Below are 13,441 nucleotides of genomic sequence, written 5' to 3' on the forward strand. Positions count from 1 at the left end.
GGGCTTGTTTTTGGTGGTATTAAAAGGTAAAGGACATACACCCTGAAAAACATATCTAGCATTTCTATAGAATTGTACCATAACAGCAAGGTCCTAAACTTTCACAAACAGGACATACCTTTCTGCTAACGCACAAAAGGATGATTAAAACGATTATTTAAAGATGAAAGCCATCCATACAAAACAAGAAACTTGATTAAGGTCATTGGCAGCTGGTGATGCAGTAGGCTAGGAGGCGCGCTCTGTGAGGAGACTGGAACACGAGGGTACTGCACCCTGTAGTCTTGACAACAGAAAATACACATCACTCAACATTTAGCTTTTATTGTGATCTCAAAAACACCAGTTACATAGCACAATGTAAGCATATAGAAATGTTTAGAGTTCTCAAGATGAAATACAAGAAACGGCAAGATGTCGGACACACCTTGGATACCGTCATGCACGTTGATCTCCGTATGTCTGAGAAGTTATTAAAGCAGAATGTACAACAGCTTGTATCTAAAATCAACTACGTTTCAGTCAGTACTGGAAAATCATTTCCATACACTTAAGACAATCTATTAGGGCGCTATCAGCAACATGAACCCGTGTGTATTTACAGTAGTGCAATGTCCACAGTGACGCAAAGCTAACAGCAACTGCGTGAGATGAATCACATTCAAACAAGCAAACGGTTGGCAAAGACAATAGTAGCACTGACATTCACTTAAAAGGTAAAAACCTGTTTAACTCTAACTCATAAAATGAAACGTGAGAGAGGGCTGTAAGTATAACGTTGGTCACATCGGTCAATCTTCATGTAGTCAATCGATATCTACTGCATTGGATCCGCCCATGGCTCAATTAAAATTAACTTCAAAATCCAGTAACAGTCTAGAGCATCGGAGCTCGAAGTGTTTCTTATGTGACATCAGACCTTCATATGATTAAATCATTCAGGGAGTACGAAACCTATAGGATAAACAGGCCCCGTTGGTGCTTAAACTAACAGGTGTGGTGGATATATTAAGAAAAACAAAAATTATTGCTTTGGCTACTAAAACAGTGGATAAACGTGTCACATTCAATAAATCAACAAAAGACTTACACATACAAGACCATTGTAAAAAGAGAAAATATTTTTTTTAAACATTGACATTATCAGAATGAGAAATTAGTTGCACTGCCCGTCACTGTTATCTCTTTTTCATTCTACGTTTGGCAAAGCGATTTGGCTTTCTTGAAGTGAATCATGCATTCGAAACAGAAATACGATGCAGTGTCTGGATGATTAGGCAAATGACACTGTGATTGACAAACTGGATTTCTGCTCAGGGCAACACTGGATGATTAAAGCCAACCTTCTTGGCTTGTTTCACAAATAAAAAGCCTCAATACATTGTCTCTGTGCACACAACACAACGGTACGCCTCAACTGGGTATGGAATAGGCCTACATTACACAGAACGCGATCTCCTATTCACAGATAGTAGGCTACAGCTGCTTTATAGGTTAACCGGCTCTGAGCGTGACAGTGCTGCATTATCAACACCGCCACCTGCTGGTTAAAAGGAGGCATTGCGTCCTACCTTAGCTCCCCTGTCCAACATTCAGACGTTTTATCACATTACTCTGCACTGACGAGGGGCTAATTAAGAACGCGTGTAATATTACCAAACCCATTTAGATAACATCAGTGGCAACTATGGGTTTTTATACAATCGTGTTGTTGACTGTTAAAGCGACAGAATGACTTGGAGAGACTGTGGTGGATTCTCCACACCTACAATCCTTAGGTCCTCTGCAATGCTGGTGGTCTAACGTTGCCATGAGAGGAGGAGCCTGTGTGGGCGCGTGTGTGTGTTTATGTGTGTGTATATGTGTGTATATACGTGTATATGTGTCTGTGTGTGTGTATGTGTGTGTATGTGTGTGTATATGTGTCTGTGTGTGTGTATGTGTGTGTGAGTGTATATGTGTCTGTGTGTGTATATGTGTGTGTATATGTGTCTGTGTGTGTGTATGTGTGTACGTGTGTGTATATGTGTCTTTGTATGTGTATGTGTGTGTATATGTGTCTTTGTATGTGTATGTGTGTGTATGTGTGTGTGTAAGTGTCTCTGTGTGCGTTTATATGTGTGTGTATATGTGTATGTGTGTGTATATGTGTCTGTGTGTGTGTGTATATGTGTGTGTATATGTCTGTGTGTGTGTGTATATGTGTGTGTATATGTGTCTGTGTGTGTGTACTGGGGGAGCTGCTGGCAGTGATGTGGAGTGGCCAGGAAGGGGGCTGGATATCAAAGAGATCAGCTGACTTTAAATCTGAGGTGATGGAGGGACGTGTCTACAGGTGGAGGTGATGGAGGGGCGTGTCTACAGGTGGAGGTGATGAAGGGGCGTGTCTACAGGTGGAGGTGATGGAGGGGCGTGTCTACAGGTGGAGGTGATGGAGGGACGTGTCTACAGGTGGAGGTGATGGAGGGGCGTGTCTACAGGTGGAGGTGATGGAGGGACGTGTCTACAGGTGGAGGTGATGGAGGGGCGTGTCTACAGGTGGAGGTGATGAAGGGGCGTGTCTACAGGTGGAGGTGATGGAGGGGCGTGTCTACAGGTGGAGGTGATGGAGGGGCGTGTCTACAGGTGGAGGTGATGGAGGGGCGTGTCTACAGGTGGAGGTGATGGAGGGGCTTGTCTACAGGTGGAGGTGATGGAGGGGCGTGTCTACAGATTGACCAGGTGGAGATCAGAGGCGGAGAAATGAGGACACAGTGTCATGTCCGGGTTCCTCAGCTGGCGCAGAACCTTCTTGTGGAACTTGGAACGTACGCGGTTGAACTCCATGATGTCACAGGGGTCTTCCTCAATCCAGAACCGGTGGAACTCCTGCATCAGGTAACCTGGGGGAGCAACATGGGTTCAGCTAGCTAGAACCATGTTAATACCTGGTTGTCATCTAGCTAGAACCATGCTAATACCTGGTTGTCATCTAGCTAGAACCATGCTAATACCTGGTTGTCATATAGCTAGAACCATGCTAATACCTGGTTGTCATCTAGCTAGAACCATGCTAATACCTGGTTGTCATCTAGCTAGAACCATGCTAATATGTGGTTGTCATCTAGCTAAAACCATGCTAATACCTGGTTCTCCAGGTGAGCTAGCCTTAATGTAACGACTTGCTCAAAGCTTTATTCCCAGCGTGATCGCGGCCTTGTAGCTCGTACTCACAGAAGGTCTGCTGAAAGTGGAGAAGGCTGGGCATCTCTGGAGCCACGTTGTACAGGTGTGTCTTCAGGGCTCCGCTGACCAGCATGGAGTAGGCCAGGTCCGTGATGTTGATCCCCACGATGGCAAACGAGAACCTGGAAGGTCGTGAAGGGGTTTATTTACATCTTGTGAAACATGGGAATTGAAGATGTATAGTTTTTTTTTTGGGGGGGGGGCATTTTTTATGCTTTGTTGGACAGTGTGTAAACAGGGAGAAATGCAGCTAAGGGACAAGTCCAGATTCAATCTCTTTTAGCCGCTGCATAAAGTAGAACATAAACATCTCTTCACAGACGGCCAGGGATCAGATACTCACCCGATAGCCTTGTCTAAGTTCTTCTTCTCCCACTCTGCTTTGGACATTTTACTGAGGAGGATAAAGACTAAGTTAGGGCAGAGACTAAGTCAGGACAGAGACTAAGTCAGGACAGAGACTAAGTTAGCATCAAGACTAAATTACGATTAGGATTAGTATAACTCTCCTCTAACTCTGGTTAAGACCAGGAAGAACCTGATCTCACTGCTCCTCACATGAAAGGGTGTTTGAGAGTAACATCTAACTATGTATCTTCTTAAACTCATAAATCTAAGATAATACAGACCTGAGCAACTAACTAACCATGACTAGAGCTGGATCTAGCTCTACTGGTGGTGTTGAGTTCAGTATCGGACAGCGAAGAGAAGCAGCACATAAGAAGCACGTGAAACCAAGATGTCCTGCAAGCAAACGTTCGCTGCTCTGAAATGAAAGTGAAATGGAGTACCTTGCGTCTCTGCGTACGCTCCGAGGTGAGAGAGGAAGGGGTGGAGAGACACCAACATCGGCATGAGACGGTGAGCGTGCTGAATGAGATGCTGATCAAGCCAAACGGATATAGAACGAGCCTTGGAGTGCAGAAGGCCTCGACGACAGTGTTTAACTGAACCAAGGTGGTGAGTGACCAGAGAAATCATTAGAAAAGCACAGCAATGCCATGAGCAATGAAGGCTAGCGGTGTGGAAGTACAGGTTAGCAATGAGAGCTATGGGTTAGGGTGAGGGTGTGTGTGTGTGTGCGTGCGTGCATGTGTGTGCGTGTGAGTGAGGGTGTGTGTGTTCTACCTGTGTTTGGGCTGGAGGGAGTCGTGCAGCACCTGGAGAGCTGTGGCCTTGTCATGTTCCGCAAAATACCTACAGGAAGGAAACATGACGCAGTGTTTGATACTTCTGTTCATTTTTCTATTTTCTACAATGACCCAAACACAAGCAGACAGTTTCCCAGACATGAATCCAAAACTAAGAGAAACATTCAGTGAAGATCTCCACAGTCTGGGACGAGGCCTAATCCATGACTGGGGAAAATTATTATTATTATTATTAAGTCACATATCAGAGACCATGTTTTTTCTGTAAGGTAAGGGGTCTCTATGAAGCAAATATATATATATATATATATATATATATATATATACACACACACTTACAAAAGGTTATGTAGGCCCAGTAAACCCATGCCTCTGAAGTCTGTCTTGGGGTCGTTGCCCTGGAAACCAATCTCGCACCATTGCTTAGAGACTCGCCCAGTGAGAGGGGAGTCCGGACACAGTTCTCTCCAGAGCTGCAGTGGAGAAACAAATGTTCCACATTCATGTTCCACTTACGTGTTCTACATACACGTTCCACATCCACATAAACAGAGACTAGCAAAGGACTCCTAAAATGCCTAGAAAAGGCTTGAATCAAAAATCCATCAATCTGGTCTGTGACTAGCCTAAGTCTAGCCCTGGTCTAGCTTAATGCTTACATTCCTGGGGGGTACCAGCGTCTCACACAGTGACAAAAAGTGACAGTGACTGACAGTGACAGTGACTGGCAGTGACTGACAGTGACAGTGACAGTCAGTGACAGTCAGTGACAGTGACAGACAGTGACAGTGACAGTCAGTGACAGACAGTGACAGTGACAGTCAGTGACAGTGACAGTCAGTGACAGTGTACCTTCATCAGCATCTGCTCGTGGTCAGGGTTCTCGCTGTCGTACGGCTCCCTGCGAAGCTTCTCCACCTCAGCCACCAAGCCCCGGTACCCCACCACCTGGAACAGGCTGGCCTGGAGAGAGATGCCCAGCCTGGGGAGAGACAGAGGCACACAGGGGGTCACCCTGGAGGAAGGGCTAGAGAATAGATACTGTGTAGTCTGGGTAAGGTGAGGTGTGAGAGGGGAAAGGAGAGATGGGAGAGGGGGAGGAAAGAGAGGAGGGGAGAGAGGTGAGGAGGGGAGAGGGAAAGGTGAGAAGTGAGGAGGGGTGAGAGGTGAGAAGTCTTACTGTGGGTTGGTGTCAGGATTGATTTTCTTCAGGGTCATGATGTCATCGATGGTCTTCTCCACAGCATCCGGGTGGACACTGAGAGCAGACTGCAACAGCTGGCGTGAGAGAGAATGGGATGGATTATAGACCAGATCGATTCTATACTTGTCCGGATAGATTTTATACTGGTCTGTATAGATTCTAAGCAGACGTACCTCATGCTTGGAGTGTCGTAGAGACGATTCTGCAGGGGAGAAACAAGACGACTTCATTAACACGTCTGACACTTGCAGAAGCAACATGAATCACGGAGGGTGATGTTTGATCGTGTAATTCCAGTCAGGCAGGAAGGAGGCCTACCGATCTTGAGGGTCCTGCGTGCGCCAGGTTTGTTGTTGTAGCAGATCCTCTGCAGCTCACTGCGCCCCGTCAATTTCCTCACCACAAACTTCAGACCGCGCCACAAACACTTACAGTACAGGAACACAAGAAACTGTGATACTACCCTGGGGACAGAGAGAAGGGGGAGGAGAGAGGCAGAGCAGAGACAGCGAGAGAGTGAGGTGTGTTATGTAGAGAGGCACGGAGGCGGCTGAAGAAGGAAGGTGTTGTGTTGTCAGCCAGAGGGGGGCGTCTGAGATGATGAAAGCACATTGTCTCCCATGACAGAGGACGGGATGTGCGATTAGAGGCACACAGAATCCTCTAGCAGGCTCTAAGATACTTCCCATCACAGACGATATAAATAGAACTCTCAAACCTCTGATTCAGTAGAAGTTTCCACCGGAAAAAAAAGCCTCTCTATCTCAACATTAGAAACACAGGCCGACAAACAGTCAAACAGCAGCACTACCAAGTCCACAGTGATGATAGTAGGAAACAGCCTTTTGAAGCAGGTATGTTACAGTACTGTAGACATGCCAGCGAAAACATTATACCTAATACTCGATAAATGTCAGGAACGCATCAAATTCAATTCACTTTATTGATCCCTAAGGACACCCCCCAGCTCTGGCCGCTCGCGGGTTTACCTCTGCCTCAAGACAGGACCGGCATGCTAAGCAGCATACAGGCCCTGTTGCGCATGCGTTAGTCAGCTCCGTTAGCTACGGTCCTGAGATCGATCCACAACCAAGCGACAGGACGCCAAAGGTGCAGCGCACTTTTACACGCACGCACCGCAACTACGAAGCCTGGTTTCTAAGCTCTCTATAACCGCACCATAATTAAGATTAAGGCAGGCTGGTCTGTCAACCCGTTATAACTGCACCGTATCTAACGACCCACACAGACCCGTTACCGCCTACATATTTTCCTACAGAGACGAGATAGGCTACATGGCGTGTGCTTGAGATTCACTTGTGAAGATCGCTTTTAAAACGTCAATAGAGAACTGAATGGAGTCAAATCTACAGTAGATACTATTTTCAAATCCTGAACATGTGTTGTGCATGTTCTGCTATTCAGTGTCAACGTAATGCGTTTTTTTTTCTTTCGTTTTTTTTCCAAGCTCTGCTAACAAAATGCAGTAATTTGCCTACCTCAAAAAATGCTTCATCTTGGGCGGTTTCCTTCTCTTTCTTCCTCAGAATCGTTCAGCCAAAATTGACGACCCTGCAGTGGAAGGACGTACAAAAGTGAAGCAAGGTTTATACTGACATCATTGATCAGTGCATTTAGTAAACATAAGCTTCAGTCGGCTTATTAGTGAGTGCAGTTTTATGGTGCTGTCCATGGTCCTGGCTGGTTAACAAATTCGTCGTTCAAAACCAGACGGCAAAAACATAACATGTATTCCTCTATAAATTAATAAACTGCTTAATGATACGGAATCCAAACTGATTGGGTTGGTGCAGTATAGCAACACGTCTCACGGCTAGCGGCTTAATGAATGATCTGCGCCCCAGACACCACGCAGAATCCCTGTACTCGAGAAACACGTCAAATACGCGTCCAAAAAGCGTATAAAGATATATCACCAAAAATGATTAGACTCACTCGAAATAATATATTAAGCAATGCTTGTAGACATAAAAAAATGCCGCAGGTCGTGGCCGCTTCACTGGTGCGCGGTTGTCCTCTTTACTCGATGACTGGTACCTGTTCTTCGTCCATGATGGAAGCGTCACTGAGTAGAGTGGGTGGGACCAGTACACCGCCGCTACAGCGGCATCGCAATGCAGAACAGCTGCCGCGCGGCAAGGAGGAGCGGCAAGCAACGCGGTACAAGCGTTAAACATGTCCGACAATCTTGAGTCAATAACAAAAGTAACCAACTTTAAAATTTACATTTATTTTTTAGAGCAAAGGGAATTTGGCCTTTTGTATGGTATGTAGTTTGGGCTATATTCATTAAGGATACCTGATGCTGTATCTTGCCTTCATTGTATGATTTTAAAATATGAAAATATTCCCACAGTCAGTTTGGATTTTGATTGAGCCTATGTGAAACAGCAAAATATGCAGTATTAGCGTATATTCCCAAAAAACTTAAACGATACAAATGAATCTTTATTGAAAAAAGTTAATGAAAAATAACAATGTTTTTAATGACCCAAATATATAAATAAGTGATCAGTAACCAGCCATATAAACAAACGCAAATGGTATTCATGTATGAACAACAATTTAAAAAGGCATATCATTTCTTTTTGAAAATGATGATTATCTCTTCAATGAGCAGCATATCAGCATACAAATGACTGTATACAAAACATATCAAAACAAAAAATACATTAACAAACCAGCAGATTGGGACTTGGAACAGTGATGGAGACAAGGTAGTGCTGTGATGTAAATGACATGAACACGAGTGTCCTGTGACATGTACACGAGTGTCCAGTGACATGTACACGAGTGTCCAGTGACATGTACACGAGTGTCCAGCGACCTCAGCAGGACAGACTGGTCCCCACAATGGACGACAGCAGCCAGTCAGAACTGTAACTAGAGGGGTCTGTACCAAGCCAGTGCGTTAAGCTGCGTTCTCACTGCAGTTTGTCTGCACAGAATGGTCCACGCACCGATTGGCTACTGTGCAAGAATCGTGAAACATCCATGCTCCAATTGGTCGCACGCATCCGTGTGCACTTCAAAAGTTGTAACTTCCTTCAAAAACCCAGCAGGCGGCCATCTTGTAAGTAAGAACACATGGCACCGGAACGTGCCTCACGGGCCTGTGTCGTTCATGTGTGTGGACGACACGTGAAGAGGTGAGAGCGCGATGCTACATCTTGGTGCAGCGTTCTGTGACATATGTGACAACAGGCCTTCTGAAGCAGCTCTGCTTGTGCTCCTCACCCTGCTCCTCCTCCTGCAGGCTCGGGGGGCTCACCTCCTCCTGCTCCCCACCCCGCTCCTCCTCTTGCAGGCCCGGGGGGCTCACCTCCTCTTCCCTGGGCGTCTTGTCCTCCTCTTCAGGTACAGGAGGGGGGTGAGGGCCGTGGGTGGGCACGGCGTTGAACATGATGAATCCCACCGTGATCACCACGAAGGATACGATGTACAGGCTGGAGAACTGAGGGGGGGAAGAGGGCGAAGGTGAGGGGGTCATCATCCAGTCCCTCAACGCTGACAAGCCCATCAGCTCCACGTGCTTCTGGCCTCCTTCTTACCTCACTATCTCTCTGCCTGAGAACTGCACCTCAAGCTTCCTCTAATATACAATTAACTATAAACTAGTCTGTTTAAGCTACACCCTCTACCACAGAGCTACACCCTCTACCACAGAGCTACACCCTCTACCACAGAGCTACACCCTCTACCACAGAGCTACACCCTCTACCACAGAGCTATACCCTCTACCACAGAGCTATACCCTCTACCACACAGCTATACCCTCTACCACAAAGCTATACCCTCTACCACAGAGCTACACCCTCTACCACAGAGCATACCCTCTACCACAGAGCTACACCCTCTACCACAGAGCTACACCCTCTACCACAGAGCTACACCCTCTACCACAGAGCATACCCTCTACCACAGCTACACCCAGTGGAACTCACGGTGTAGTGGAAGAGGAACAGTCCACAGAAGAGGCTGAAGAGGTCAGCGGTGAGCAGAGACAGGTTGACGGCCGTGGCGCTGGTCGTCTTCACCACCAGTGGCATGCAGCTGTACAGGCCGTACATGCACAGGGTGTAGGCCGCAAACAGCCCGGCTGAGGAGACAAGCGTTTCCACACAGCACAATCCCATTAGGCTGACCGGAGGGTTTTAAAAGCAGCTGTTCAGGTGTGCTGGGCCCCACACACACACACACACACACACACACACACACACACACACACACACACACACACACACACACACACACACACACACACACACACACACACACACACACACACACACACACACACACACACACACACACACACACACACACACACACACACACACACACACACACACAGCTGCTGGGATGAGAAATACACTGCTTCTTCTCTGAGGAGAGAGTCTGACAGTAGCTTAAAAAGCTATCTAATGTGAATGAGTAATGAATTTGGGGAACACTCACCTATTTTTAAATCCCATTTTATCGCTGCTACCGCATTCGTTTCCAGCACAACTCTGCAACACAGGACAGAGGAAGGGGAGAGGGAAGTTTCAGTAGATCTGATGGGACTAGTGTCAGTAGATCAACAGACTACAGCTGACCCTGCGCAGTCTCTTAAGACCAGACCGAGTACAGCTGTTGTGAAGGAAAACAGAGACAGGAAGTGGAGCAGGGACAGGAAGTGGAGCAGGGACAGGAAGTGGGACTCACAGCTGTATTCCGCTGATGGCGGTTCCGAACAGGCCCATCATGCCCAGGAACTCGACGCGGCCCAGGTTCTTCACAGTGTACTCCTGACACACGTTAGAGACGGCGTACAGCACTGCGCTCACCAGCACCAGCCCGTCTCCTAGGAGCACGGCATGGGCTGGGGGACATGGAATATTTCACAATAAGAGTTAACTGATGCCTGTAGATCCTTTCACCTGACCACAGACACAGATCAGTGTAGGGTAATGAACTTCCTACATTCCAGTCATGGAACACAAGTTCTTCCAGAGACAGATAACAGTGTGAATATCTTACTAGATCCCTGGTCTCGTCCGGCCAGCAAATCTGCCCCCACCATGGCCCCCACCCCCAGCAGACACACAGCCACACCCACAAAGTGAACCGGCCTATAGCGCGTCTTCAGGAAGAACCAGGAGAGCACCATCAATACGGGGATCACAAAACAGTCCAGAAGCTGAAACACACACATCACACACACGTTCAGTAAACACACACACACACACACGTACAGTAAACACACAATATCACACACGTACAGCACACAAACACGTTCTGTAAAAACTTGATATCTGACATTTACATGATATTCATTTAACAGACGCTTAATCAAAAGTGTCCAAAGCAACATACGTAAAGTGATTATAAAACCTACTGCAATAAAACTACCCTGCTGGTCAGGGTGGTGAACTGGTACCTGTATGCTGGTCAGGGTGGTGAACTGATAGGCCTTCACTACTGCATAGTTTGCCTCCACATCTGTCAGACCCATTAACAGATACTTCCACCATCTGGTCTTCAAAATCTGCCAGATGTTCCCCTCACCTATCAAGACCCAGGTACCCAGGGGCAGACAACACAGGTGTTCACCAAGGACTCAAAAACACAACCAGCTAACAACACAAACAACAGTAGTCCATAGTGTGTCGGTTGTAGTATCTGGTGTGCAGTGTACCTTTCCGGCAGCAGAGAGCAGCGGTGTAGGTGAGCAGAAGCAGAGCGTAGTTGAGGAAGCTCTGCATCATGGGCGTCTCCACGCCAGCCTCAGCCAGGTACTGGCAGCTCACGGCCGTCCCACAGATGAGCAGAGACAGCGCCTGGCCCATGGAGATGGTCTTCAGCAGGCGCCTCAGAAAGCAGGGGAACAGGCGGTTAACGACCAGGAACATCCGCTTAGCACGTGCTTTTGTTCACAGTGAAGAGGTGGGGTAGTGGGGAGAGGGGGTCTGAACCCATGACTATTTCATCTGCAGTCGTGCGTCCCACCCCTGACCTATACTAACATGAAACGCTTGATTTTCAGGCTTCCCAACAGTGAGGATAACTTCAACTTGAAAACAAGGTCTTAAAAAAAATAATGTATCCACAGGATAATATTTGTAGGGACATGGAATGCTTGTTGTATGTGTAGTCCAGCAGGGATGTTTATTTAGTCTTGGCGGGTGTTTGTGTTTCCTCTCACCATGTAAAAACATCCTTGCTCGCTCTGACCCAGGCAGCAGGGCTGCTGCAACCCTCCCAGCCTGTTAGGCCTCCTCGCTCTGAGCCCTCCATCGCCTTCTGAGGTAATCCTGAGAGAAAACACACACAAAGACAGAGACACACACACACAGAGAGCGAGGGGAAAAACACAATATACGGTGTTAATATTGGTATACACGTACAGTATAAACCGTATAGAGAGTTCAGAAGCCAGGCTAACTCCAGATGAGGCAGAATAATCTCCTCAGGAATTTCATACTCATTAGATTGTGGTCGACTACAAAGAGCAAGTCTTTAATCCAGATGATTCCCTTTTAATGCGTTTTCCTAATGGTCGGTTGGACTGACCTCTGATATAGGCTATCCCAGCCTTCTGTACGAGAGTCTACTAGGAAGACAAAAAATCCCATGTAGTTTAAATGTGGGCATATTTAGTTGACTTTCCAGCCCAAATTGCAAGCCTCACTGTTAGAATCCCAAGTTTAGAAGTATGCTGATAAACAGACTACAATAATTGGCTGATCAAACGTAAATTGTCCATATAAAAAGTTGCACCACACATATCCAACAAAGCATATATACCACCTACCTACGTAGACATAGTTCTCCTTGTCCATATTTACAAATATCGCGTTCAAGAAATTTGGAAATTCTCGTGGCACGAAAGCTCCAGGCTCTCCCATGGGCCAATCTAACATGATTGTTTTGCATGACGCAAAGGACCGCCTTCTACACCGGGATTGGTCCAAAGGTTTGGCTAGACACACTCATATACTGGCCCCGCCTCTGTTTCTGCAACCAAACTTGTAGTGGTGAATTGAACTTAAAGTTGACTAATTTATTCATCAAGTTACATGTACATGCCTTGCAGATGTGACATTATTGTAATAAATAAATAATTGTTATACGTGAATTACTAATGGGAAAAAAAATATATCTCAGAGAGAGAGAGAGGAAGAGAGAGAGAGAGAGAGAGAGAGAGAGAGAGAGAGAGAGAGAGAGAGAGAGAGAGAGAGAGAGAGAGAGAGAGAGAGAGAGAGAGAGAGAGAGAGAGAGAGAGAGAGAGAGAGATGGATCTGGATGTTATCCCAAGGTTTTCTAGGGAGCAGGAATGATACACGAAAAGTTGTTATTGAAACAGAACGACAAAGTATTTTACTCTGCACACCAGACGTAACTTCAATTATCAAGAAAATACACATTACACTTTGCCTTCACAAACAATTTGATTTATATCATACTACTGCTTTTAAACGTCAACGTTAGGTTCGATTTTTTTCAATTACCAACGAGTCTATAGCAATACGTTTTACTACAGAATACAAAGCTAAATATCTTGCTAAAAGTAGTGACAATTGACAAAAGTCTTACCTTTAAGTGTTCTAACAAACTTTTTCAGCGCCACAAAATATCTTGAGAGTTCTTGAGCCTTTGCTGGTGGAGATGCATTGTCAGTGTGTGTGGTCGAGACAAAATAGCATTGTAGATATCTATTATCTTACTTCTTTGAAGGCCACAGGTTTTTTTTCAGACGTTATCATCTTTACACACCTGTACTTCCGCATCTAAACCGCAAGTGGCAGTCTTGTGCTACTGGACCGTTAGAAACCAATACATTAAACAGGAAAAAAAT

General features: G+C 46.1%; 2 protein-coding genes across 6 annotated transcripts; both read right to left on the reverse strand.

Moving 5' to 3' along the window:
• Window positions 1-2,706: 2,706 nt before the first annotated feature.
• elmod1 (ELMO/CED-12 domain containing 1) lies at window positions 2,707-7,096 on the reverse strand. Of its 2 annotated transcripts, none has more exons than XM_084697746.1 (10): window positions 7,080-7,096; window positions 5,899-6,044; window positions 5,754-5,782; window positions 5,557-5,654; window positions 5,229-5,358; window positions 4,716-4,849; window positions 4,354-4,422; window positions 3,569-3,619; window positions 3,214-3,347; window positions 2,707-2,882 (listed from the first exon to the last, which is right to left on the reverse strand). In XM_084697746.1, the coding sequence occupies exons 1-10, from the start codon at window positions 7,094-7,096 to the stop codon at window positions 2,707-2,709; spliced, it is 984 nt and encodes a 327-aa protein (XP_084553872.1). The 2 variants fall into 2 exon arrangements, with proteins under 2 accessions (XP_084553872.1, XP_084553871.1); XM_084697745.1 differs by having other exon boundaries at window positions 3,569-3,652.
• Window positions 7,097-8,036: 940 nt separating this feature from the next.
• LOC146287706 (queuine/queuosine transporter SLC35F2-like) lies at window positions 8,037-13,339 on the reverse strand. Of its 4 annotated transcripts, XM_084697743.1 has the most exons (10): window positions 12,398-12,477; window positions 12,157-12,193; window positions 11,789-11,897; window positions 11,282-11,454; window positions 11,024-11,151; window positions 10,624-10,783; window positions 10,309-10,465; window positions 10,060-10,112; window positions 9,546-9,700; window positions 8,037-9,055 (listed from the first exon to the last, which is right to left on the reverse strand). In XM_084697743.1, exons 3-10 carry the CDS (start codon window positions 11,878-11,880, stop codon window positions 8,765-8,767), a joined length of 1,209 nt encoding a protein of 402 aa, XP_084553869.1. In that variant the 5' UTR covers window positions 11,881-11,897; window positions 12,157-12,193; window positions 12,398-12,477; the 3' UTR covers window positions 8,037-8,764. The 4 variants fall into 4 exon arrangements, with proteins under 4 accessions (XP_084553869.1, XP_084553870.1, XP_084553867.1 ...); XM_084697744.1 differs by lacking the exons at window positions 12,157-12,193; window positions 12,398-12,477 and adding an exon at window positions 13,180-13,339; XM_084697741.1 differs by lacking the exon at window positions 12,157-12,193 and having other exon boundaries at window positions 12,402-12,534.
• Between the last annotated feature and the right edge of the window lie 102 nt (window positions 13,340-13,441).

The sequence above is a fragment of the Hypomesus nipponensis genome, chromosome 5 (assembly GCF_054491055.1).
Source record: "Hypomesus nipponensis isolate SF chromosome 5, ASM5449105v1, whole genome shotgun sequence".
Classification (NCBI taxonomy): Eukaryota; Metazoa; Chordata; class Actinopteri; order Osmeriformes; family Osmeridae; genus Hypomesus; species Hypomesus nipponensis.